This window comes from Mauremys reevesii, linkage group 18 (assembly GCF_016161935.1).
Source record: "Mauremys reevesii isolate NIE-2019 linkage group 18, ASM1616193v1, whole genome shotgun sequence".
Taxonomy (NCBI): Eukaryota; Metazoa; Chordata; order Testudines; family Geoemydidae; genus Mauremys; species Mauremys reevesii.
In genome coordinates this window covers 6,487,952-6,513,608 of record NC_052640.1, presented here as the reverse complement: position 1 = coordinate 6,513,608, position 25,657 = coordinate 6,487,952, and the positions used below count along the sequence as shown (strand labels likewise).

At 41.7% G+C, this 25,657-nt stretch overlaps 1 protein-coding gene across 2 annotated transcripts in view; it reads left to right on the top strand.

Moving 5' to 3' along the window:
* Positions 1-24,668, top strand: part of LOC120386203 (MLX interacting protein) — a 61,062-nt gene extending 36,394 nt beyond the window's left edge. Inside the window, exons 4-17 of one of the 2 annotated variants that reach the window (XM_039505239.1) lie at positions 1,418-1,507; positions 1,859-1,900; positions 3,124-3,295; positions 6,830-6,919; positions 7,794-7,885; positions 8,745-9,408; positions 12,122-12,243; positions 13,025-13,205; positions 13,987-14,111; positions 17,189-17,290; positions 18,483-18,610; positions 19,691-19,814; positions 23,023-23,152; positions 23,872-24,668. In XM_039505239.1, the coding sequence (XP_039361173.1) occupies positions 1,418-1,507; positions 1,859-1,900; positions 3,124-3,295; positions 6,830-6,919; positions 7,794-7,885; positions 8,745-9,408; positions 12,122-12,243; positions 13,025-13,205; positions 13,987-14,111; positions 17,189-17,290; positions 18,483-18,610; positions 19,691-19,814; positions 23,023-23,152; positions 23,872-23,993 (2,184 nt within the window). In that variant the 3' untranslated portion in view covers positions 23,994-24,668. The remainder of the gene's footprint in view (positions 1-1,417; positions 1,508-1,858; positions 1,901-3,123; positions 3,296-6,829; positions 6,920-7,793; positions 7,886-8,744; positions 9,409-12,121; positions 12,244-13,024; positions 13,206-13,986; positions 14,112-17,188; positions 17,291-18,482; positions 18,611-19,690; positions 19,815-23,022; positions 23,153-23,871) is intronic. The other variant, XM_039505240.1, reaches the window with a different exon arrangement.
* Positions 24,669-25,657: the final 989 nt, after the last annotated feature.

Here is a 25,657-nt window from a genome sequence, read left to right as displayed (position 1 = left end):
CATGAAGGTGCAGCCTGAAGAGCCCGTCATTCCAACGTGCCAGAGCCTGTTTTACTTTTCCTCTCAAAGAGCCCATTTCTGGAGGTTGCTGAAGTCAGTGGGAGGTGAGGGCAGAGTACCCTGTAGGATCAAGCTGAGTGGCTTTATAAAAGATTTTTCAATATTGTTTTTTGATTTTCTTTGCTCGTCTGAATACAAACTATCAAGCAGTTTCTAACCCTGTCACGTAAACTGTAACTGCAACTGGGTGAGGTAGGTTTGTGCATTTTCCTTTTCTTTTATTGTATGCAAACTATTTGCAATCCTCTGGCTCCTGTCCTAGGAGGCCCATGACATTGCAAACTGTGGTTCTCTCATGTACTGTGTAACCTTAGATAGGACTCAAAATGCATAAACCCCCATTGAACTTACAGAGCAGGAGCAGCAGCAGAAATGGACTGCAAAAGCATACATGAAACTGTCCTAGTATCTGACATTTTTTAAAAGCAAAGTTAGGCTAACCTTTAGGTTGAGACACAATCCAATCAGACATGGTGGAGTTAAGTCTACCTCAGTTCTTGTGAACTTGCCCTGCTGTCATTGGTTTTGCAGTACTTGTGGCAAGTTAAAGCCCCACATTCTGATCCCCTTGTTATCATTGGGGTACCACTGCACTGCATATGGCTTGAAGAGTCAAGTTTCTCCCAGAGCGTTGTTACTTAGCTTTTATTGTTTTGTGTCATTCCTTCACACTTTTGGATGTATGTGTATGTTGATACTGCCTTGCAACTTTCTTTTTTCCCACTCGCTCCAGGCCAGGAGTTTGTTTTTTGTTTTTGTTTCCCAGTGAGTACATTTTATTTCATAGTTGTCATGGTGAAGGGTAAGCCTATAGATTTTGTACCTTGGCTGATGAATTTTCATTATGCTTTTGCATGGCTGTGTTAACATGCATCTTATAAAAGTTATGTTTCAGAAACTTTTTTTCTCCCTTTTGTACTACCCCTCTACCCCAATATAACGCAAATTCAGATATAATGCGGTAAAGCAGCGCTCCAGGGGGGCGGGGCTGCACGATCTGGCGGATCAAAGCAAGTTAGATATAACACAGTTTCACCTATAACGCGGTAAGATTTTTTGGCCCCCAAGGACAGCGTTATATCGGGGCAGAGGTGTATATTGTCTTTGCAGTTGGTAACAGGTGATTCAAGTAGTGACATATTGGTACTATTATTCAACATCACTTTTATTTTATGTGGGGAAGATTAAATGGATCCTGGATTGCTCTACAGTAGCTGGATTTAAGCACATTGTGTTGGCTGGGTTAGGAGGTCAAACAGAATTAATGTACTTACCTTATAGCATCAGTCTGCCTGAAAACTTTGTGTGGCAATTTAATGTTTGTGTATATTTCCTAATGTATTTTGTTTGTTCTCAGGCCATTGCAACAGAAGGGAAATATTGGAAACGAAGAATCGAAATAGTCATCAGGGAATATCACAAGTGGAGAACATACTTCAAGAAAAGGGTCTGTTTGTTTGCAGCTGTGAAAGTATTTTGAGTGGATTAATTGCTTTTTGATTTAATAGTTGGACTTCTGATGTAACTTTTACAAATGTGCAAAAATGTTGGAAATTCAGTTATACCAGTATAAACATTGGGTCTGCTGATACATAAGACTAAATTGATACACTGGGTCCAGTCCTGCAACCCCTTGTCCTGTGAATAGTCTCTACTCATGATTGGTCCCAAGGGGGCAAGAAAATGACTTGCATGAGTAAGGACTAATCACATAAGTAGGGGGTTGCAGAAACAGGTCCTTTGGGAAGTACAGGAGCTAATTTTACGTTTTAAAATATTCTTTGTTCTATCTCTGCAGTTACAGAAACACAAAGATGAAGATCTTTCAAGCTTGGTGCGGGTAAGTAATTTTTGTGGAGGCAGTTACAGCATCTCTGTTTATTGAAGTTGTGATACGTAGCAAAGGTATACAGGCATGACAGCTTGCAGTGATTAAAACCTAAAGCCACGCATTTAGCCTTAATGTTTATTATGAAGAGGGGGCACCCTTTTGCTTAGAATAAATTATATAATAGAGAGCAGTACAGCTTTCCTGGGCTTAAATCAGATTGGGTGGAAGTCTTGGTCTGGAGTGCGATGACATAAGAAATGAGAGTGAACAGGCCAGCTGGCCCAATCAGGGCCACCTCTTTGCAGTTGGTCACATGACAGCTTGTTATTAAGTTATAACTGGCAACACAGCCTGCCTTGTGGAATCGGGAAAGGATGTGTGTGCTACAAGTGGAAAAGTACATAGCAGAACCAAATGAGTCCCTTTTCTGTGCTATTATAGGCAAGTAGTTTGGTAAACTTAAAAAAAAAAAAAAAAGGGCTAGATGTTGAGATGTATAAAAGCAACTGCGCTTCAAATATCTGGGACAAAAATAGTCGTGCGATGGAGCCTTCTTTGGGCATAAACTGATCACCAATATTGCATTTCAGACCTTCCGTAACTAAATGTAAACTCAACCTGGATTCACTCTTCATTATATGCCCAGAACAATCCCCGGGTTCACAAACCATTCAGCAAACCTGGCTAAGATTTAGATAAAGCTCAGGATGTCATGGTTCTGGTTGGAAACCTCACCAGTTCCAGTTGAGTTTTGTTTGTTTATTAAGGTTCATTCAAACCCCCAAATCAGCAAAATTCTGGGTGCAAAATCCCACTTATATCCAAAAAAACTAAAAAGCATTGCCAAAGCCACCTTGGTTTTATGCAGTTCTAATCATCAGCTGGAATTGGAAAGATATTTCCCCACAGAGTCTAGTGTTGTGCAATGATATGCCACACTAGATGAACCATCGGTCTGTTTGGTATATAAAAGAAGCCAGAGTAGATGAACTGTTGGTCTGAGCTGATGTGGCACAGGGTGGAATACCAGACTAGATTGACTGTTGCTGTGTTCCTTGTGACTGGAGGCAGGATGCTAACAAGTTGGTGTGATGCATTTTGATGACTCCTATAGAATGTTCCTCTTTATTAAAATGTGAAAAATAATGAGCTTTGTCTGTTTGATGCCATAATAACTGCATGTGACTGGCAGCTTCATATAACCAGGCTTATTTTTCTTTCCTCTTTGGCAGGACGATGATGTGGTTCTCTGGCATCAGAGTAGATATGGCAGAGAAACCCCGGTCCCCATGGAGGAAGATTCCTTTCTGGATGCAGACATGCTTATGTCTGAGTTCACAGATACCCTCTTCTCTACGCTTTCTTCACATCAGCTGATTGCCTGGCCAAATCCCAGAGAGATAGGTATGTATTTGTTTTTGGCTGTGTTGATTTTGCAGTGAGAGGAGACTTGAGGCTTGTTGCTTCACTTTTCCTTTTCTTCCAGCCTTACTTTTTCATTTTTCTGGTTGAGAAGGTGGCTCCATCTTTCTCTTCCAATGCTTTTCCCTGGGCTGTGTGTACTTTTATCAGTTTAACAGTAGCGCCAAACTTAAAAGTTTAAAAAATCATGGTTATGGGGATCAGAAATCCTATTCAGATATTCAGCCTAAATTTTCTTTCTTACTTTTTATCTCATTACACCTAATTACTGGTACACATTCTGGTACTAATAAATCTACCCGTGACATGCACTAGAAAGTATTATTGCTTATGAGGTCATTATAATTTACATCAAATCTTATTTTCCTTTTTTTAATAATTATTAATTTATATACACCATAAACTTGCAGAATGTCACAGTCCCTATAAAAGCCAATCCAAATAAGTGTTGTTCCATCAATATGCCACTCTTTGAGAGTCTAGCATCTTAAAAAAATGATCCTCTTTCTTTTCATTAGATGAAGGTTCCTCTTCCTAACAGAACTCAGCTCACATTTTTGTAGCCAAAACTCAGGGTTGCACTCTGTGGGACCTAATCCCAGAGGGAGTTGTGTGTGCAGAGTGTTTACAGAATCCAGCCCTGAGGTTTATACTCACTACACAAAAATGAGGAAGTTAGTTAAATAGAAATTAAAGGGTACTGTGCCAAAAATGAAATCTCTGCAAGCCGCATGGAAACTTTTTAAAGACACCATAATAGAGGCTCAACTTAAATGTATACCCCAAATTAAAAAGCATAGTAAGAGAACCAAAAAAGAGCCACCGTGGCTAAACAACAAAGTAAAAGAAGCAGTGAGAGGCAAAAAGGCATCCTTTAAAAAGTGGAAGTTAAATCCTAGTGAGGAAAATAGAAAAGTGCATAAACACTGGCAAATGAAGTGTAAAAATACAATTAGGAAGGCCAAAAAGAATTTGAGGAACAGTTAGCCAAAGACTCAAAAAGTAATAGCAAATTTTTCTTTAAGTACATCAGAAGCAGGAAGCCTGCTAAACAACCAGTGGGACCACTGGACGATCAAGGTGCTAATGGAGCACTCAAGGACGATAAGGCCATTGCGGAAAAACTAAATTAATTCTTTGCATCAGTCTTCACGGCTGGCGATATGTGGACGATTCCCAAACCTGAACCATTCTTTTTAGGTGACAGATCTGAGGAGCTGTCCCAGATTGAGGTATCATTAGAGGAGGTTTTGGAACAAATAGATAAATTAAAAAGCAGTAAGTCACCAGAACCAGATTGTATTCACTCGAGTTCTGAAGGAACTCAAATGTGAAATTGCAGAACTGCTAACTGTAGTCTGTACCCTGTCATTTAAATCAGCTTCTGTACCAAATGACTGGAGGATAGCTAATGTGATGCCAATTTTTAAAAAGGGCTCCAGAGCTGATCCCAGCAATTACAGGTCTGTAAGCCTGACTTCAGTACCGGGCAAATTGGTTGAAACTATAATAAAGAACAATATTATTAGACATATAGATGAACATAATTTGTTGAGGAAGAGTCAACATGGTTTTAGTAAAGGGAAATCACGCCTCACCAATCTACTAGAATTCTTTGAGGGGGTCAACAAGCATGTGGACCAAGGGGATCCAGTGGAGATAGTGTACTTAGATTTTCAGAAAGCCTTTGACAAGGTCCCTCACCAAAGGCTCTTACACAAAGTAAGCTGCCACGGGACCAGTCCTATTCAACATATTCATAAATGATCTGGAAAAAGGGGTAAACGGTGAGGTGGCAAAATTTGCAGATGATACAAAATTACTAAAGATAGTTAAGACCCAAGTAGATTGCGAAGAGCTACAAAAGGATCTCTCAAAACTGGGTGACTGGGCAACAAAATGGCAGATGAAATTTAATGTTGCTAAATGCAAAGTAATGCACATTGGAAAACATAATCCCAACTATACATATAAAATGATGGGGTCTAAATTAGCTATTAACACTCAAGAAAGAGATCTTGGAGTCATTATGGATAGTTCTCTGAAAACATCCACTCAGTGTGCAGTGGCAGTCAAAAAAGCTAACAGAATTCTGGGAATAATTAAGAAAGGGATAGATAATAGGACAGAAAATATCATGTTTCTTCTATATAAATCCATGGAATGCCCACAACTTGAATACTGTGTGCATCTCAAAAAAGATACATTGGAATTAGAAAAGGTTCAGAAAAGGGCAACAGAAATGATTAGGGGTATGGAATGGCTTCCATATGAAAAGAGTTTAATAAGACTGGGACTTTTCAGCTTGGAAAAGAGATGGCTAAGGGGAAATATGATTGAGGTCTACAAAATCATGACTGGTGTAGAAAAAGTAGATAAGGAAGTGTTGCTTACTACTTCTCATAACACAAGAACTAGGGGCCACCAAATGAAATTAATAGGCAGCAAGTTTAAAACAAAAGGAAGTATTTCTTCACACAATGCACAGTCAACCTGTGGAACTCCTTGCCAGAAGATGTTGTGAAGGCCAAGACCATAACAGGGTTCAAAAAAGAACTAGATAAATTCATTGTGGATAGGTCCATCAATGGTTATTAGCCAGGATGGGCAGGAATGGTGTCCCTATCCCAGGGGTGGGCAAACTATGGCCAAGGGGCCGCATCTGGCCCTTCAGACATTTTAATCTGGCCCTCAAGCGTCGGCTGGAGAGTGGGGTCCGGGGTTTGCCCCACTCCATGCATGCCAGGTCTCTGCCTGGCTCCCGAAAGCAGCGGCATGTCCCTCCTCCACCTCTTATGCGTAGGGGCAGCCAGGGGGCTCCAAAGACTGCCCCTGCAGCTCCCATTGGGTGGCAGTCACGGCCAATGGGAGCTGTAGGGGCGGTGCCCACAGACGGGGCAGCATGCAGAGCCTCCTGGCTATGTCTCTGCATAGGAGTCGGAGAGGGGACATGCCGCTGCTTCCAGGAACTGCTTGAGGTGAACGCCGCCCGGCGCTTGCATCCCGACCCACTTCTGCACCCCAACCCCCTACTCCAACCCAGATCCCCCTTCCACCCTCCGAACCCTTCGGTCCCAGCCTGGAGCAGCACCCTCCTGCATCCCCAGTCCCACCACAGAACCCACACCCCCAGCCGAAGCCCTCACCCCCTCCTGCACACCAACCCCCATTTTGTGAGCATTCATGGACCGCCATACAATTTCCATACCCAGATGTGGTCCTAGGGCTAAAAAGTTTGCTCACCCCTGCCCAAGCCTCTGTTTGCCAGAAACTAGGAATGAGCAACAGGGGATGGATCACTTGATGATTGTGTTCTGGTCATTCCCTCTGGGGCACCTGGCCATTGTCGGAAGACAGGATACTGGGCTAGATAGACCTTTGGTCTGGACCCAATAGGCCATTCTTATGTTCCAGCAAAGTGCCAGGCTTTCTTTAAGCAACCCATATCCACATTGCAGTAAACTGAAGTGGCATGTATCCTGCAAAATTAATCTGTCTCTCTTTTGTATTTTCCAGCACACTTAGGAAATGCTGACATGATTCAGCCAGGACTTATCCCTCTCCAGCCAAATCTAGATTTCATGGATACTTTTGAATCTTTTCAGGGTAAGAATAAGGGGGAAAATCAGTTTACTGTCTTTCTGCTATAGCAGCAATGGGTTTTGAACAGAAAAGTTAACTATGCAAACCAACATATTTATCCTCTTTATACAGCATGAAAACGGAGCCAAAGCTCAAAAGTATTTGAAATCTAATTTAAAAAAAAAAAACTGTAGAGAGATCCTCTCACTGTTGCGAGACCAGTTCTTTGCCTGACTGGGTTTTGAAATGCACTTGTAAGAGTCCATGTGTCCTAAGATTAGACTTGGAAGAACACAGCTTTCAGAGAACCTGGTTTACAGAGAAGTGGCTTTTGAAACATTACCCATTGATAGTATGGGAGAACATCAGGTGTCAACGGAGGACCTTACAGGAGAACAATTTCTTCCTAATCCTCTCACACCATTGTTCACATATACAGTCTCTATGGTTTCCCCATTTCTTAGTAACGATTTAATAGCCAAATGCAAAGTCTCATGTTACTGAGACCTCCATTACTTTTTCACTATTTACTCTAGAATAAAGTTTAAAATAGAAAATAAGAGTTTGGGACTCAAGTGGTGCCTGGACCTTGTGCTGGTCCTCTGCCCAGGGCTGAAATTCATTCAAATCCACTAAATTTGCATGGCATTTTACAAGCATAGCTGAGAAATAATCCCTTTCCCAAAGAGTTCATAAATCTCAATAAGATAGGCAAACATCTTCGTGTTTGTAAATAAGCAGAGTACATTTTGTGGTGATGCAATTTCCTTGTTTTTTAATTATTTATTCATTTACTTGCTAATTCTCAGTGAGTCTCCCATTACTTAGTACTACGTAGCAGTGTTCTACCATAATATAAGGAGTAAAACATTTAATATTTGTTTTCACATTCTTTCAGATCTGTTCTCATCCAGTCGCTCTGGCAACTTTTTCTCTTCTGTCCCTGCTGCCAGTTCTGCTATGACAGATACCAGCAGCCATTCGTCCCAGGTAAAGAGGTTTTATGTAGTGAAAATTGCCAGAGCTCAAATTTATAAGTACTATACAGATCTTCACGTACTAATATGTGGTATCAGACAAGCTCATGTAAATAGAATTGAATAAACACTTACAATACTATGTTAATACAGTATATTTTCCTCTGATTTACCAGTAAAAGAAATTATTACAATAACCTAGAAGTAAAAATAACTGGTACATGTACTGTACTTGCACTGTTGTGAATTAAATACCTTTGTCTTCCACCATGTCAGGTTCAGAACAGAATTTTCTTTGTACTTTAAAATATTAATTTTTGAGGAACAGCCTTTACGTTATGTAGAGAGAGTGTTCTGTGCTTTGAGTGAAATAATGCTGTCTCTGAATGGAGTTGGGCCTTGCTATAACAAATCATATGTACTGGAGAGGGAGGGGTGGACTAGCAGGTAGAGCAGGGAACTGGGAGACTTAACTGCTGGGTTCTGTTTCCAGCTGTGTCATTGACTAGCTGTGGGACCTGGGTCCAGTCACTTAACCTCTGTGTACCTCAGTTTTCTTATCTGTAAAACAAGGATATTGGTGACTTCCTCCCTCTGAAGAGCTGTGGATCTCAACCCCCTGGAAGATCTTTACCTGAAAGGCACTTACAGGAGAGTCAAGGAGAAATGGGCAAAACTAGAGGTAGTTGTAGTTGTTTAGTTCTTGATGTGGAAGGTGTTGGCTTAGCATAACCAGGAGTGATTCAGATCTAAGCCTCATTCTCCCTTTTCACAATTGAGTGTAAGGAAAGGTTCAGATAAAAGCTTCTGGTGCTGGCCTATCTCAAATGTCAAACATTAATCTATACTATTTTTTTTTTCTCTCCTGACAGTCTTCTGTCCTGCCCTCAGGTTCTTTACCCAGCACACTCCCAACAGTGAACCTCAATGAAGGATTGATTGCCTCACCGGTACCTGCTCCTGTCATTCCTGATGTTGGTGCTAACCAATGCTCCAACATTAGAAGCGAGGGCTCTTTCATCCAGCCATCAGACTTCAATTCCAATTCATCTCTAAGTGGCCAGCAGCCATTTCTTCCGGTTTTCCAAGCTCCAGTGTCTCTGCTGCAGCCCACCGTCCCACCACACCAAGCTGCTTTGCCCACGGTGCCTCTGAATGCCAGCTTGAATTCCCAGCCGTCTGCTTTTACTACTCCAGAAACCCAAAAGTCTGGCCTCTGCAAATCTTCCATTGTTACCCACACAGCTTCTACCACCCTGACCCACAACCCCTCTGCTACCACCTTCAGCCAGAGCCAGAACCTCATCCTGGCAACGCAGCAGCCAGGGGGAGGAGTGCCTTGTAACCTGACTCTACAGACTGCTGTTGTGCAGGGGCAGCCCCGGCCTCAGCTGCAACCCCACCTGACGTTTGCACTCCCTAAAGCCATTCCCCTGGCGAATGCTGGGACGAGGCCCAAACAGCCACAAAAAATAGTGCATGTTCCAAAGCCTGAAACGGTGTCCTTAGTATTAAAAAATGCCTTCATCACCCCAGGTGAGAGTCACAGGGGTTCCTCTTTGTTCTGCTGGGAGGGAGTAACATGAGGGAGGGGCACAGTTGCTGTTGTAAGTGGAAAATAACATTAACAAAAATATGCTAATCTGCAGCACCCTGGGTGTCACTGGAGGTACCTAGAAATCTTGATGGTGAGGATATTTATTGTTACTAGCACTGCCTTCTCCGAATCCACTTTCCAAGTAAACATTCAGGATGACAACAAAAAAAGGCATTTCCCACAGCCCTGAATTTTAATCTGGTTATAAGGGAGGCAGGATGGACCATTGGAGTTTGCATAGTACTGGGAATCAGGAGGTCTTGGATTCTGTTCCTGGCTTTGCAACTGAGTTTTTTGGTTGCCTTTAGCAAGCCATTTCACCCCTCTTTGCTTCAGTGACTCCCTGTGTAACATGAGGATATTTACCTACCTCAGTTGTATGCTGAGGTACTCAGAGCTCTCGGAGCACTAGACAGGTGCAGAGTGTTAATTCAGGTATTGGCTTCTTTTCAAAGGGATATACCTGATTAAACGGACCAAACTGTTTGATCAAATGGGGCTGTTCCTCTGTTTCTGTGGCCTTGTCTACACTTGCCGCGGCACATAGGGTACCTGTAGCTACACTCCACATTGAAAAGCAGGCTGTGTCCACACTCACTGCAGTGCGTGGAGCTACATATGGCAGTAAAAGGCTTTGGCAGCGGGGAGCTGCTGGAGCCTTTCCTCTCTGCCTCCCCCTTGCCGGAGCCTTTCGCTAAAAATAGAAGTGTGGATGTGGGAGGCACTGCTTGGGTGTGCAGAGAACCATGTAGAATATGTACCCAGGCATGTAGGACACTCTACTCTACTCGCCTAAGCTGTGCCTCACCGTCTACACTGCTATTGCTAACTGGGTGTAACGTGTCTGTGGTCTACACACCACTGTAAGTGTAGACCAGCCCCATGAATGTTAATGCTTACGAGCAGGGCCGGTGTAGCGAGGAGGAAGACATTTCAGTGATACGGGACCTTAAGAAATAAAGTTTTAGGATTCGTGTGCCTTTGCCTCAAGATGCCTAGCTTGGGGCTCTGAGAGATTCAGGCAAGCAGTGTCTGTTTTCAGGACCATGTTAACACTCTAAAGGCAGCAGAAGCCACAGACCCCTCAGGATTTGAGCTTGTTTCAGAGGCAGTTTCTGAAATGTCCCTATGTTGGCCCATTTGCTCTGAATGCAAATGATATGGAGAAATATTATTGGTTCACGGTCGCAAAGATGTAACACATAGATTAAAATCTGATAAGAATCTGACTGTGGGTATCTACGACATTTGAGCGTTCAGTCCAACCCACCATCTACTGCAGATGTCTGAGAGCAGCAAGCATGAGCCAAATGAGAGAGCGCTGAATTTCTCATCAGGAACAGCTGCCAAGGGGCTACACAGTCTCCACGATAACACAGAACAGGCAGCACGTTTATTTCTTGGGATTATTGTACACTGCCTTCAGGGATGTGCTAAAATGACCTGGCTGAGGACCCAAGTGACTTAAGTCATCCAAAATACGCTATAGCGGAGGGGTTCTCAACCTTTTTCTTTCCGAGTCTTTCCCCCCCCACCTGCTATAAAAACTCCATGGCCCACCTGTGCCATGACAACTGATTTTCTGCATATAAAAGCCAGGGCACATGTTAGTGGGTAGCAAGCAGGGCAGTTGCCCAGGGCCCCATGCCACAGGGGCCCTTGCAAAGCTACGTTGCTCACACTTTGGCTTTAGGCCCCATGCAGTGGGGTTTTGGCTTTCTGCCCTGGACCCCAGCGAGTCTAATGCTGGTCCTGCTTGACAGGCCCCCCTGAAACCTGCTTGTGGCCCACTAGCGGTCCCCAGATCCCTTGTTGAGAACCACTGCTATAGCCAATCCTCCAGAAATACACAGCCTGAAGGATTATTGTGAAATGGAAATTACTGAAAAGCAAAAGAGTTTGTGTGTCTACCCGCCATGGGCATGATGCTGTGGCAGCCCACAAGAAACCCCCATTAACATCCTCAAGTATGCTGCATCCCAAATCCTAGCACAAAGATGTGTCACTTGAAGTAGCTTGATCCATGGTTAATAGCATTAAGACACTACTGGATGTGTTTCTAAGCCATTCCTATGTGCACCTAATAAATTAAAAAGCAAGAGGCCATGTGCCGTCAACAGCCAAGAAATGCACTACTGACCTAGTGAAATGTGTTCTAGGCCCTTTCTTAGCAAGAGCATATAGCTGCCTTCGTATGCTGGGGCTAAGGTGTGCCCCTATGTTACCCATGGAATTTGCACCTCTGGCTGGACAATTAATGGCTTCGTTGTTAATGGGCTCAACATCAATTCTGTCCCAAATTAGGTTGCAAAGTACACCTGTCACATCCTCAAGGTGCACTTACATCAGTTATAAAACTCACATAAATTAAAACACTTGATCCATAGCCAACTCAGAGATCTGTATGATGTGTGGTATCTGAAGCTGTTATAAGCCCTTTTTGTATCTTGGAGCCACCTAGCAGTGGCAGTTTGTGTTGCAGCTTGATCTTTGAGAGAACTTAGAATAAAGATGATTTGGCGAAGTTGTACAGAAAATACCTGTTTGGTCCCATTTAGTCCATTCTCCCAATCAACACTAGTTTGTTCCCTACATAACATTCTCCAGATCTTTCGTGTCAATAACGATTCTAACTTCAGTTGTATTCTTCAGCTGCCTTTCAGGGACAGTCCAGAGCTGTGATCGTAACCCCAGCACCTTTAAAAAGAGAGAGGATTTTGACTCCGGCCATGTCTCCACCTAGTGTTGTAATTGCACCAGCTGCAATTCCCAGAGTAAGGAAAAGGAAAAAAAAAAAATCTTTGGACTGGAGTTTGCATGTTGTTAGAGCCTTAAAGTGTGGTAATACTTCAAAAAGTGACTAGGTATAGATGTCCCCTCATTACTCAACAGATCTGTTGGTGTGCTCAGAGTTATCTGTTAACTTTTGATTTATCTACATTGTGTGGCTGTTAGCACTATATAATCTGCACAGCTTCGGGAAGGTGAACTGGTTTCTTCTGTGGCTTACACGTCAACAGAATTCATAACAGACACCAGTTGCCGTGGGTTTTTTGACTCATAGACTTTCAGTCAAGAATGGACCATCATGATCATCTTGTCTGACTTCCTGCACATTGCATGCCACGGAATCTCACCAGTCCACCCCTGTGATAGGCCCATAAGTGATGATGATGAAAGAGCCAGAAAGAATCCAGCTGGACTTTCCACTTGCCAGTTGAGAAGTTTGTCTTGAGTATGCCAGTGTGTTTGTCCAGTATGTTTGAGTGCATGGGAGACAGAAATGTTAAGTGTACCCTGTGTATAATAAGAGGAAATTGCTTTTTCACTGCTACTAACATATTCTAACATTGTACTGAATTATGAAAACATGTGGGACTCTTGCCAGAAGTCTGACTTTTGTGCTTGATTGTTCATAATATATTAGCACTAGTTTGGGGAGTTCCTGTCATCAGATAGTTATGTACTAATTTAACATTATACACTCCCATTGAAAAACAAGATAATAGAATCCTTTGTATTTTTCTTTCTGTAATATTCCTGTGCTGTTTCTAGGCTCCCGGGGTGATGGAATTCCATAGTAACATTCTGGTTGGTCAAGCACAGCAAGCTCCGAGTAACCAGCAAGTGCAGTCCACAGTCTCGCATCTCTTCTCTCCTAGTGCAGTCCAAGATGTGAAAGGAGAGCAAATCCCTTCCCACAGTACCTGTTCACAAGTTCCCTCACCGACACCTAGTAAGTTAGAGACCTAAACTCTCTGACTCTCCCCCATATGCATCTACCTTTAAGGGGATGTAAAACAGATCTTGGCCAGCTGTGGTTATTGCATATCTTGGGGAATTCTTTGTAGAAATAGCTTGTGAGCCCCATTCCCTACACTTTCAATTGTCTATAATAGTCTTCAGTTCTTGCCCTAAGCTTTTGGTTAGTGTTTCTGTGCACTGTTACGCTGTACTAGTCCACTCCAGAAGCGGTTGCATTTCAGTACTCCATAAAATGCTATAGAGTATGTCATTTAATATAATAAATATAATTCTAATACTTTGCACCACTTCTACAACAGCTTTCATTAGAGGGTGTCTAAACACATTCTAGCCTCACACCTTACCAAGGGTTCCTTGCAACAGTAGGAGTCCCTGGCCTCTTCCCTTAGTGCTCTACTTCCATGGGACAGTAAGAAATTATTTAAATATTTTGCTTCTTGCTTTAGGAACTTGGAGGGTCATAGTGCAAATAGGTCACGGTAGGATAGTCAGTTTAGGTCCTAGACACCCTACCACACATTTGCCTGAAGTGGAGAGAACGTGTTGCCACAAGGCGTTTAGCCATTGCTTGTGAAATATTTGGATTTTCTAGCCATCTGATCATCCTACTAGAACCTAGATATTACAGCAGTGGATGCTCTAGAAGTGCAGTCAGTGGCTAGATTAAATGACCTGGGTAGAAACTGCTGCTCAACAGTTCAGTTTGTTATAAAGAGCTATTTTTTTAATGATCTGATGCTTCCTTTTTGAAGGCCGAGATTGTCAGAATTCAGGACAGGCCTCTCCCTGCCCATCTGAACAAAGCCCCAGTCCTCAGTCTCCACAGAATAATTGCTCAGGAAAATCCACAACTGACCCTCAGATGGCTGCATTTAAGGTACATGTTCCATCCTTTGAGTTTTTTCTTCCTTATTTGTCTTTGTAGCTTATCGATTTCCTGATTTAGACTGTAGAGACTAGACTGTAAGTCACTTGATAAATGAGGTTGCATGTGTGGTTGCGGCTTAGCTTGCATTACATTTGTGTTGCTGTATTTTACTTTAAACATTTCATTATGGCTTCAGGCTTTGTAATGGTACTGATGTTGCCCTGCTCAGCAGTGATTTGTTATCCAGCATGCACAAGGAGGCTGTATTTCTGTTTCTCATTCTCAACCATGACAGTATTTTATACTGTAGTTCATATAACCCTTATGACAGATCTAGGTTTTAACTGGTAGATCTGTTGTTCAGCTGGTTTTAGCCTTAGACTTCTAAGCCATTCTAGTTTGTCTGTGCACGTGGTTTTCCATCCAGATTATTGCTGTTCTGTTAGGAGCTCTTCTGGCTGCTCAGTTTTGGAGGCTTCTGATCTTCAGTGCTGTTTGTTGGGGTGATTTCACCTGGCTGAGTCTGGTACTTTCTGATAGTCCCTGGCCACTTCGCTGTTTGGTCTTTTCCCAAAGCCCAAAGAAAGTGCAAGACTGAATACACTGGAGCTCAGTGAAGTTTAATGATAATGAAACAGCAGGTCAATTTAGTGGAAACAGAACTCCAGCTGACTTCCTTTCTGTCAAATCTCCTCTCCTTGTACAAACACAGTGATACATATACCACTGGTGGGGTGTTAGCCTTAATGGCCTGGGTGAATTCATATTGAGATAATTTTAGATTAAGACTCTCTGACATTCCCCTCAAAGATTCATTTTGACTTGGTGTCTTCACTCTTCCTGTGCAGAAAGTGGTACTGTTGCTGTGTGCTATTAAAGAGCTGCCATTTTTCCCCAGAGGGGTGGCTGCACTTCACTTGGGGAAGTGTTCCCTACTGTATAAATTGTCTCTATATAGTGGAGGGTGTTCTTCCACACAAAAAAGTCACTGTAGGTGGAGTTTTACTATAATGGGATAGGGCCAGCCTGGTTTAAAAAAAAAAAATCCTCTACAAAGATCTCTCCTTGCCCCCACTAGAGGCCAGATATTTCCTGGCTGGCCTGTCTCTGCTTCTCTCCTTGCAACAGCTGCAGCATGAGCTGGAGTTGGGAATTTTTCTCACCCTTCATCGATCCATCCAGGGGACAGTGGCATCTTCTCTTCTCCTCATCCTCCTCTGCTCTCCTTAAAATGCAGCAGCCAACACCTAGCTGGTAGGATAACTGCTGCATTCCAAGAAGATTAGCACAGTGGAATCTGTTGCAGTGAAAACCCGTTGAAATGCACTGAAATCCCTCAGCTGCACAAGGAGTATCATTATAGCCAAGTTCACTGTAAGGCTGTGTCGACACTACGGTTTCTAACCTTGATTTTGTAAATGGCATTACAGTCACCTTATACAGTTACACAGTTCAGTGTCTGCTCGGACAGCCGCTTTTCTGCCATCACTCCCATTTTGTGCATCTGTATCTACCATGCTATCTAACACATCAGCAAGGGATAGAATTTCTGGAGGGCATGCACATGGAATAGCAGGAGCCGAATATACCCTCCAGGATGTCTTTCCACACAGAGAGCTGGAAGGATGGAGGACTGGCCATACCAGTTGCACATGGATAGGGGTTCCTGTCTGCAGAGCAGAAAGAATGCACTGACCCAGGTACAGAAGAGAGCCACCCTCCAGTCTAGCCATGGAATGGCAAAACACTGAGCTGCTATGGTTACTAAGAGAGTCCTAGCCAAGTGTGCAAGAACAAATGTTTTGAGCCATCCATGTGAATAACCTTACAAGCTCCATTCCAAGTTGTTGTGTGGATTTACTTTGGAGGAAGAGCCACTACAGAAATGCCAGTTGTTAAATCAGACTGCTAGAGGCCTTGGCTGTATCTCTCACACTTGTTGGCCTTCGTAGAATTTGTCCTTGATTATACAAGAAACACAACGAAAGCCACAACAGACCAAAGAAGGCTGTCAACTCTGTTTCTTTGTTTAGAAGTAGGCAGTCACTAGATGATGTGGTGTCCTTGGGGAAACAAACATACAGTGAATCAAATTTTGTAGCCGTTTTGACAAAAATATTGGTGACTCTGAGTGCTTTGTATTTTAAATGTTTTAAGTTCCAATATGTTGGTAAGCAATCAAAGGATCAGTGATTGTTATAGGCTCTTTGATGTTTGACCACCTTTAGCCTTCCATTCTTTACTCTTTTTGGAATGTCGTCATTCTCGAAACTAAAAGTGATGGTCTTGCTGAGCAAAACTGCTTAGATTACAGTACAGCAGCATGTCCAGGGAGTAGGGCATTGGATTGCGAGTCAGGAAATCTAGGTTTTGTTCCAGAATCTGCCACTGACTCGTTGAGTGGACGCCTACATCACACAACCTTGTTCTTCCTCATTTTTCCCCTCTGTAAAAGGAGGCTGATGACAGTTACCCGTCTTCTGTAAAGCACTATAAAAGTGCTAAATCTGATTAGTCCTTCTTCAGGGTTCTGGTGGAAAAAGATGTTTGACAGCTTTAGAAATGTGTAGTAGCACATAAGCCAAACAATTATTTAAAGCATCCATATGTGCCAAAGGTTGTATCCCAAATGTTAGGGCCCAGTATTAGGTTTCTTTCACACTCCTAAAGTCCACTGACTTCAGTGGGAGTTTTTGCTGCGCTAGGAATGGTGGGTCAGACCCATAATTTGCAGGTAATTTTAAAGGTCTAAGTATGTAAAGAGACACTGTCAGAATTTTAGGGGGTATTTTTAAACATGAAACTTAAAACTAATAGAAGTGTTCATAAAACTAAGAAGAAAACCCTATTAAAGCATTTTTTGTTTGCATTTAATACTGTGGGCACTTCTGAAAGTGTTTAAATTGCCATGTGCAAGTAATTAATATCACTATGATATTTGCAGCATTAGAAAGATCTGTAGATTCCATGGTAATTTTAATTCAGCAAAAGATAAAATTGTATAGATTGTAATAGCAAAAATGACCATAGGACAGTGGTGAAGAAACCAGCATAGACTGATGAGTTAATTTTATTTATTTATGTAGAATCGAAGGATGAAGCATATTTCAGCAGAACAAAAAAGAAGATTTAATATCAAGATTGGTTTTAGCACCCTGAACAGCTTGGTATCAGCTAACTCTAAGTCAGTAAGTTGTCCATGAGTGCTGTGCATTTTTAATCTGAAGAGAAGTTATAGAAACCATCACTCGTTTTGAAAAGGGTTGTTAATAAACCCAAGCATCACTTGTTTCACTGGAGAATGTGAAGTACACATCAAAGTGAAGTTACTTGACACATCTGTGACATAAGAGTTTAGGTGAGGATTCCCAGGATGGGTAGAAGAGAATCTGTTGCTACTGGCCAGGTAGCTGAGTGCGTGCCAGCTCTTGTTCTCTTAACTTTACCACTGGTACCAGTCTCAAAATTGCAGGGGGTCATGTTTGAGGATGAGCTTCAGTTTTGGAACCGAGGAGGAAAGAACGGAAACTGGGCAGTGCTTTCTGGAGCCTCAGTAACAGAGACTTGATCATAGATACAGCATTGGTAATGCTTCAAAATATGGTTCCTTTCCTCAACCATTTCCAGAGTATTTTACAAACATTCCTTAATCCTTACAACATCGCTCTGAGGCAGGTCATGTACAAATTTGACAGATAGGTAAACTGTAGCACAGAAAGATTGTGACCTGCTTAAAGCCCAGGGTGGATTGATCTGAGTCAAAGTGAGGGGGGCTCACTGATGCAACATCTTATTTTATTTATTGAAATGATTTTAATGGATTATAATAAATGTAGGTCTTATTTATTTCTGTCCTGTCAAAAGTGCACACAGAGGCAGATCCTAGAATAGAACTCAGTAATGCTGTTTGGCCCCTTTTAATAACCACTAGACCACACTCCCATCTGTTTATTGATAATGAGACCGCCAAACCCTATAGAATCAAATGTTCTGAATTATCTCCTTAACATACAACTTTTAGTAACGTTAAACCATCAGAGAAGACATCACACCCCTCATAAAAAGTTATGAATACTTGTTAAGGGGAAAAGTGATTAACGAACAGTTTAAACACTTCCATTGAGAAAGTAGTCAAAATCCAATTTGGGAAATAGAGGGCATGTTGCACACACACATGCATCTTTCACTATACCAGTGCTAATAAGGGTCAGGATAAATACCTAATTGGTTAATTGCTCTTCCATAGCACTTTCGGGGTGGATAAGGAATGTGATAAAGGGGCAGAAATGCTTCTGTAGGTGCTATATTTGGTTTGGGGCAAACTCTGAGGCTGTATAGCTCAACTCCAGAAAGTCAACTTTGTGTTCGTCTTCGGTACAGATCAGCCATGCAATCACGCTCCAGAAGACTGTGGAATATATCGCTAAACTACAGCAGGAGAGAATGCAGTCACAAGAGGAAACTAGGCGCCTCCGGGAGGAGATCGAGGAGCTAAACGCTACCATCATGTGAGGTTTTGAGGGGAATTGTTACCTTTTTTCCATAATGACCAGAGCATGGGGAGCATTTCTTTGGGTAATAACACTGGGTGTCTGCATCTAATATTAAGTTAAATGTCAGCAGGGCATTGAAGAGGAGAAAAAAATCAGTGGATCCCAATGAAAAAGCAAAGTCATAATAGGATGGGCATCAGTAGGCTTCTGTGTTGACCTTCAGTGGGCTCTGAGTATTGGTGTATACGGTGGTAACACCAAAAATGGCCCACTTCTGAGAAGTGGTCAGGGGGCATTGTGTTCAAAGCTGTATTGTACCGTTGATCAGAAATCATGTCCCTTAAAGTAGTTTAGGTGCAACTGTCCTTTTGTATGTAATCTTTCATTATTGGAAGAAATAAAGTCCAGTGAATAGAGCACAGGATTGAGAGTTAGGGTGCAGGGATCTCTTCCTGGCTTTGCGACTGACTTCCCACGTGACCTTGGGCAAGTCACTTTAACAGCTCTGTGCCTCAGTTTCCCCACCTTTACAATGGAAGGTAACTATCATTACCTCATTTTAAAGCATTTTGTGGTCTGTAGTGCTTTTCAGCCACAGACTTGTTAAGTGTTCTGTTATGTAATTAGGGTTTTGAGGCAAGCAATCAATTATATTTGTAGGAGTTGATAAAATCTATTCAGTTGATTTTAAATTCATCCTTTAATTTGGGCTGTGTTCTAAAATCATGGGAATTTGAAGAAAATATTAGTGTTTGTTTTTATTCCTTTCTAAGTGGGCCCTGAAAATTACATTGTTAGATGTTTTACTTTGCTTTTAGCTCTATTATTTGTAATAATAAAAGCTTAGGAGCTTGAAAATTCTCTTTGCTAAATGCATATATACAAAGCTGATAGGAAAAGAGTGTTACACAATACACATTAATGAGTCATGAAATGAATGAGGTTTGTCCTCTTCATTTTAGTGGATTACCTCCTAATAGGCGGCATCAGTCCCATGGTACTGGTGTTTGGTGCTTGTCCTGTATTAGTGTTTGGTTTGGAAGAGAAATATCTCCTTTCTGGAAAGAGGTTTTGAGCTCTGGCCTTTTTCTTCAGTTCTTGTCAACAGCAGCTCCCTGCTACCGGGGTTCCCATAACCCGACAGAGATTTGATCACATGCGGAGTATGTTTGATGAGTATGTGAGAAACAGGACCCTCCAGAACTGGAAGTTTTGGATTGTATCCTTTCACTGTGGTACTGTACATTGAATTTATATAAAAAAAGCTCTAAATCTGTAGAGGCTTGTGACTGGAGAATAGGACTGGGAGTCAGGAACACTGGGTTCTAATCCCAGCTTCGCCAATAACTCATGCCAGTCATTTAAGTAATTCTGTTCCTCCATTTTCTCATTTGTAAAATGCAAATAATATTTCCCTGCTTCACAGGGTATTGTGAGGTATAAATCCATTAATGTTTGTAAAGCTCTTCGAGAGGTTTGGAAGGAAGGTGCTGTAGGATTGCAAAGTATTATTACTATTCGTTATTATGGCTTAAAAACTGTTAAAATTTAGTGAATACTGTCCCTGAGGTATAGCTCGTCTGTTCATTTTTTAGAAAGGACCACCGTCAAGATAAGTGGTATGTAAATAATCGATTCCTTACTGATAACTACTGAGATTATTAAAATTTAATTTTAATACAATCACATGTGCTTTTCACCGTTTATGTGGTTTTCTTTTTGCCCTTCACTTGTACTGTACAGTGAACCAGACTGGTTTCTCTTCATGTTTCACCTGCACTGACCGCTGTGTTGAGTTGCAGATGCTTTAAGAGAAAACTAAGATATTATTTTTGTTCATATTCACCAGTATTTAATGGAACCACAATGTTGGGCCTGAACAACTGGACTCTGTCCCTTAGTCAGATTGTGCAACACTTTTAGGAAAGTATCAGAGGGGTAGCCGTGTTAGTCTGGATCTAGCAAAGAGTCTTGTGGCACCTTGTAGACTAACAGACGTTTTGGAGCATGAGCTTTCGTGGGTGAATACCCACTTCGTCGGATGCATGTAGTGGAAATCTCCAGGGGCAGGTATATATAAGCAAGCAAGAGGCAGGCTAGAGATAACGAGGTTAGTTCAATCAGGGAGAATGAGGCCCTCTTCTAGCAGAGAATGAGACCTCCCTTGGTTTTCACACCTCAGCTGCTAGAAGAGGGCTTCATTCTCCCTGATTGAACTAACCTCGTTATCTCTAGCCTGCCTCTTGCTTGCTTATATATACCTGCCCCTGGAGATTTCCACTACATGCATCCGACGAAGTGGGTATTCACCCACGAAAGCTCATGCTCCAAAACGTCTGTTAGTCTATAAGGTGCCACAAGACTCTTTGCTACTTTTAGGAAAGGCTTCCATGTGCTCTGCAGCAAGTTTGACCTAACATCTGTGGGAAAAGCCCAAGGATTTTGCAGCATTCTATAGTACCTCACACTGGAGCAGATTCAGAGAAAGTAGAAAAAGAGTGGCCTGCAATTGATTTAACTGTGAAAATTATTGATCAGCTAAGGACAATATCCCATTTATTGCTTAATTGGATATTATATTTTACACTCCTCCAAAATGTTCAACTCCTGCAGAATCTGGTTTTAAAAAGGCTTAAGAGAATTATAGAAGTTGTCAGGGAGGAAGCTGGTAGTTTTGGCAGCTCGGTAGGAGGCAATTGGGACTTTTGGCACTCAGGAAGATGTGGGAGGCAATTTGGGATAGTTGGATATTTCTCCTAAATGATCATCAGTAAAATGGTTGTTGGGATCTAAATTGCCATCATGAGGTTTCAGAGTTAATGCCTCACTGAGATGAACTGGGCAGTTTATGCTTATCAGAGCTATTGTTTTAGGCAGTTTGCAGCAGGGACCTTGGAGGGAGTGAATAATACTGTCAGCAAACCACCTCTCATAGCAGACTATGCCTCCAAGTACCTTTTTAGCAATTGGGTGTAATTCTCAGGACACACTGACATTTTCCAGAATACTGTCCAGTGAAAGCTTAGGAGGCTATCTGTGCCCGTAGTCAGCAGTTGTGATGACTAACGAAACTTTTCACCAGGGTGAAATGACTGTAAAGCAGTGAAGGGAAGGAGGTTCATACATAAATCTGAAAATCCCGTAAGAGTTTCTGCTACGTAAAGGAGGGGGATGAGTAAGCTGATCTTGGGCTGGTAAAGATAGCTGAAGAATAGCCTGTTACATTACCTTTCCAGTCATTGTACACGGGGGGATAAGCACAGGCAGTCCCTTTAAACATAACAGGAAATAATTAGATTGATCTTGGCCATTAGTATTGGAGGGTACCCAGGAGCATATTACAATGTTGAGACTTGTTTATGCCATATTTCCACGCTTTGATGGAATTGGAAATTTTTTTTTACTGTTATCAGAAGATCTAAAGATTGTGGTAGATTCTCAGGGCCACTGATCATAAAACTGAACTATCTTTAAAGCCCTGGATATGTTCCGTGGGTACATATTTCACAAGCTGGTTTGATTTTAAGTTTTGATTTAGTTGGGGGCGGGTTGTTTTTATTCTAGAATTATTCAAACATCATCATAACAAATTGCTTTGTAGGTCAAGCTTAGTGACAATTTCAGCTGCGATATAGGACACCCTGATTTGATATCTGCTCCCAGTCCCTGCTACATGGGGCAGCAGAGGCTAAGTGTGCTCTGAAGGATGCAGCCTTCTGCTAGCAGGAGGGAATGATCAGATGTTGCTCAGTATCTTTCAACCCATTACAATTTGAGAATCCTGTCCAGTCCTCCTTTTCTAGTAGGGTTGTAGCCATCACAGTGTCCATCCTTCAGGGTAGAGGAGTTAAGTGGGGGAATCCCTAAAGCTTGGGAAACCAAAAAAAGTAGCTGCATGTCCATAGCTTTAGCACTGGTTGCCAAAGGATTCTGATCAGCAGAGCTGTCCCCAAGAGGGATGTCCCACGGTTTCATAGGCTGTGTCTAAGGCTAGCTGCATCTTTTTATAACAACAGTATAATAAAAAGGAGGGACACAAACTATTAGGACTAGAAACATTTTTCATTATTTCTTTTAAAAGTTCCTTTCTATTATTTGCAACCCATATTCTACAGCATAATGCTAGTGCATGGGGACCAAGCATTGAAAGTGACTGTAAATAGATCAGTCTAATTTCACTGTTCATCCAGAATGAATTACTAAAGTAGAAAAACAACATAGCTGAAGAGCACTGACATTCGATTTTATTTTATTTTAATATCACAGGTAGAAATGTTTCTTTAAATGTTAGTGTCCCTTTCCTGGTTGAAGTCCATTTAAATGCCTTCTCTTTTCCACTTGCATTGAACTATTGATGATTTTGGTTTTTTTTATTAAGATGCACCGTGCTCCTCTTTTTTTTCCCCTTAACCTTCAATGATTTGCAGTTTAGTATTATCATTAAGCCATTGTTTGAGACCTTCAATAGAATGGTGTCTACGACCAGTTTAGAGGACCTGAACCAGACTGCAATGGCTTGGCTGGATGAGCATTGTTCGCTCCGTGTTCTGAGGCCAAGTAAGTAGAGATCTAACTGGTGGTAATTTAATACTATAATAATTGTTACCATACAGTTTCCTCTTGGAAATTCAGCATGGGATAGGGAAGGAAGGCATGATATAGGATGTGAGTTTTCAACCCTCTTGCATTGTTGCAATGGAAAATTAAGAACTGTTGTTGCCAGTGAAATTCATTTTGAGCATTTCTTGAGTGTTAGCACTGAGGAGAAAAAATAATTTAACTTTTATTTGTAGAGACCAGAAACTAAATATAGATTCAAGACGCAACATTTTAATCCAGATTTCAAACACTCTTGAGATGGGTTAGGGGTCAGGAAAGTGGTTTGTCTTGTTATGAAGATGTTTGAATCTGTGCTTAGCTTTCAAATGCCCATGAAGTTTGGGGGAGATTGAATCTGATGCCTGTTTCTCAATCCACCTCCATTCTGAAGCAGCAAGTTCATATCTTGCAGTTGTTAATACTGTCTCTATTGGAACAAGTTGGGATTTTGTTGAATAGTGCAGTCAAAATACTAGATCTCCACTCTGTAAACATTGCACTTCAGTGTCTTTGATGTTGCATTGTTGAGGCTCCGTGTGTACTGCAAGAATATCTGTGTATCTGTACATTGCATAATAGATCATTCATCCCTGCTGTAACTTCACTGTGTACTACGTGAATTTGTTTGCAATCAGACTAATTGTTCTCCTTGATTCTTTTCTGGCCCTTTATTCCAGTGGTGCTGAACACCCTTCGGCATCTCAGTATAACCACCTCGATTCTGTCAGATCCATCACACCTGCCAGAGCAAGCCACTGAGGCAGTTTGTAAGATCAACAAAACAGCTGGAGAAACCTAACAACCACAAATGATGAGTTGCCTAAACAAGACGTGAAGAAAGTCCCAGCCTCACAGACTTGTCTCCTTACAGTTGGTGCACTTTAGAAAGGATTCTCTCTATCATGTAGGACATTGTTCAGGGCATTTTGCCTCTGGCTCCTGAACATGTAGAGATTCAATGCAACATTGTCTAATATTTGGCTTCCTCTTCAGTACCTGTTAGATTCAGTTAAGTGAGAATGCCAACCTCAGATACATAAGTAGGCTATAGTCCTGCATTCAGCAATAAAAAATCTCCATCAATGAAGCATGAATAAATACACAGGGAACATCTTTGCATAAAATGACTTCAAGTACTAAACCAGGTGTAAATTCGCTACACCTAGGAACAATTTGTTAAAGGGAAATGCACGTTTGATTTCATGAAAGGTAATGTGCTTTTTCATTTTATTACCTGGTGTTCAATTTCTTTGTTATTTTACTTGAACAGTAAAAGTTGATAAAAAGAATGATCAACATATTAATAACCAAAGGAAAAAAAAGTTAATCAAAGATACAAAATTGTGGTAAAATACTAGAATTAAAATCTCAGGTTGTGTATGTATCTTTATTCTAGTTCAGTATATTATTTGTATGTGATCATTTGGAGGGCATGCTTTATTTCCTAGCAAATAAAGTAGCAGATGTTTTTGTAGAACTTTTTTTCCTGATTTAGTCAGTACAAGTGAGTAGCAGGACAGTTTGGCAAATTCAAGAGAACAGTTTATCTTTAATTTGTGTGAACTCTTTACTTGTAAATCTAGACATGAATTTCCATACAGGCTTAAACCGTAAACTATTTTTTCTTACATGCTGCAGAGTTGAACTCTCCATCATAACGTGTGCACAGATGATGCTCTAATGCTTTAGAGACAGAAACTTGAGTTTGTAATGCTAGGAAATAGGCATTTATGTTGTCACAGAAATTAGATCAATCCACATGTACTCATAAGCTATCCCTCTCTCCTGTGTCTTCTTTGCCTATTTCCCCTGCTTCAGTGTCCTAAATCCTAAACCCGAAAGATTTAGGTCACGGTTGTCAATCTTTAAGAGGCTTGCGTCCAACATAAAACTTAGACTGCAGCTTGTTTGATATCGGAAACATGACGTAATTCAATTTGACTGTCACAGTAAGTGTCTGACATAACTATAGATGGGCCTGAGCCTCACTATCCCCTAGCAATGTGCTCACCACCATAGCGCTAGCAACTTCTGGCCAAGAGTAGCTCATGTAGATTGTTCCTGTCCACATTAGAATTAATCTGTGTGGGGTAGGGTGTATGTATGTGCCATTGGCGAATTAGGAAGAGTATGGGCATAAACATGGAGACTCTTGACCCATGATTTGTAGGCCTTCTCTTGTAATGCCTTCTCCACAGCTCTTGTCATGGAGGGTCTTCAAAACTGACTTTCTTTGGTTGGAGCAAAGCTGGAGCAGAAAACGTATGCTTTGAGCCCTCCCAGCTTTGGGGTTTGTTCCTTGCCAGTGCCTTTGCACAGCACCTTGCTCCCCAGTGTTGTTCTCAGCCTGTGTGCTGGGGACAGGGTTTGGCTCGTGGATAACAAGTTACTCTGCTGCATCTCTGTAATGAAGTCTGCTAAAAACATGATCCTTTATAGCTAACTCCCTGGACCTTAAAGTAG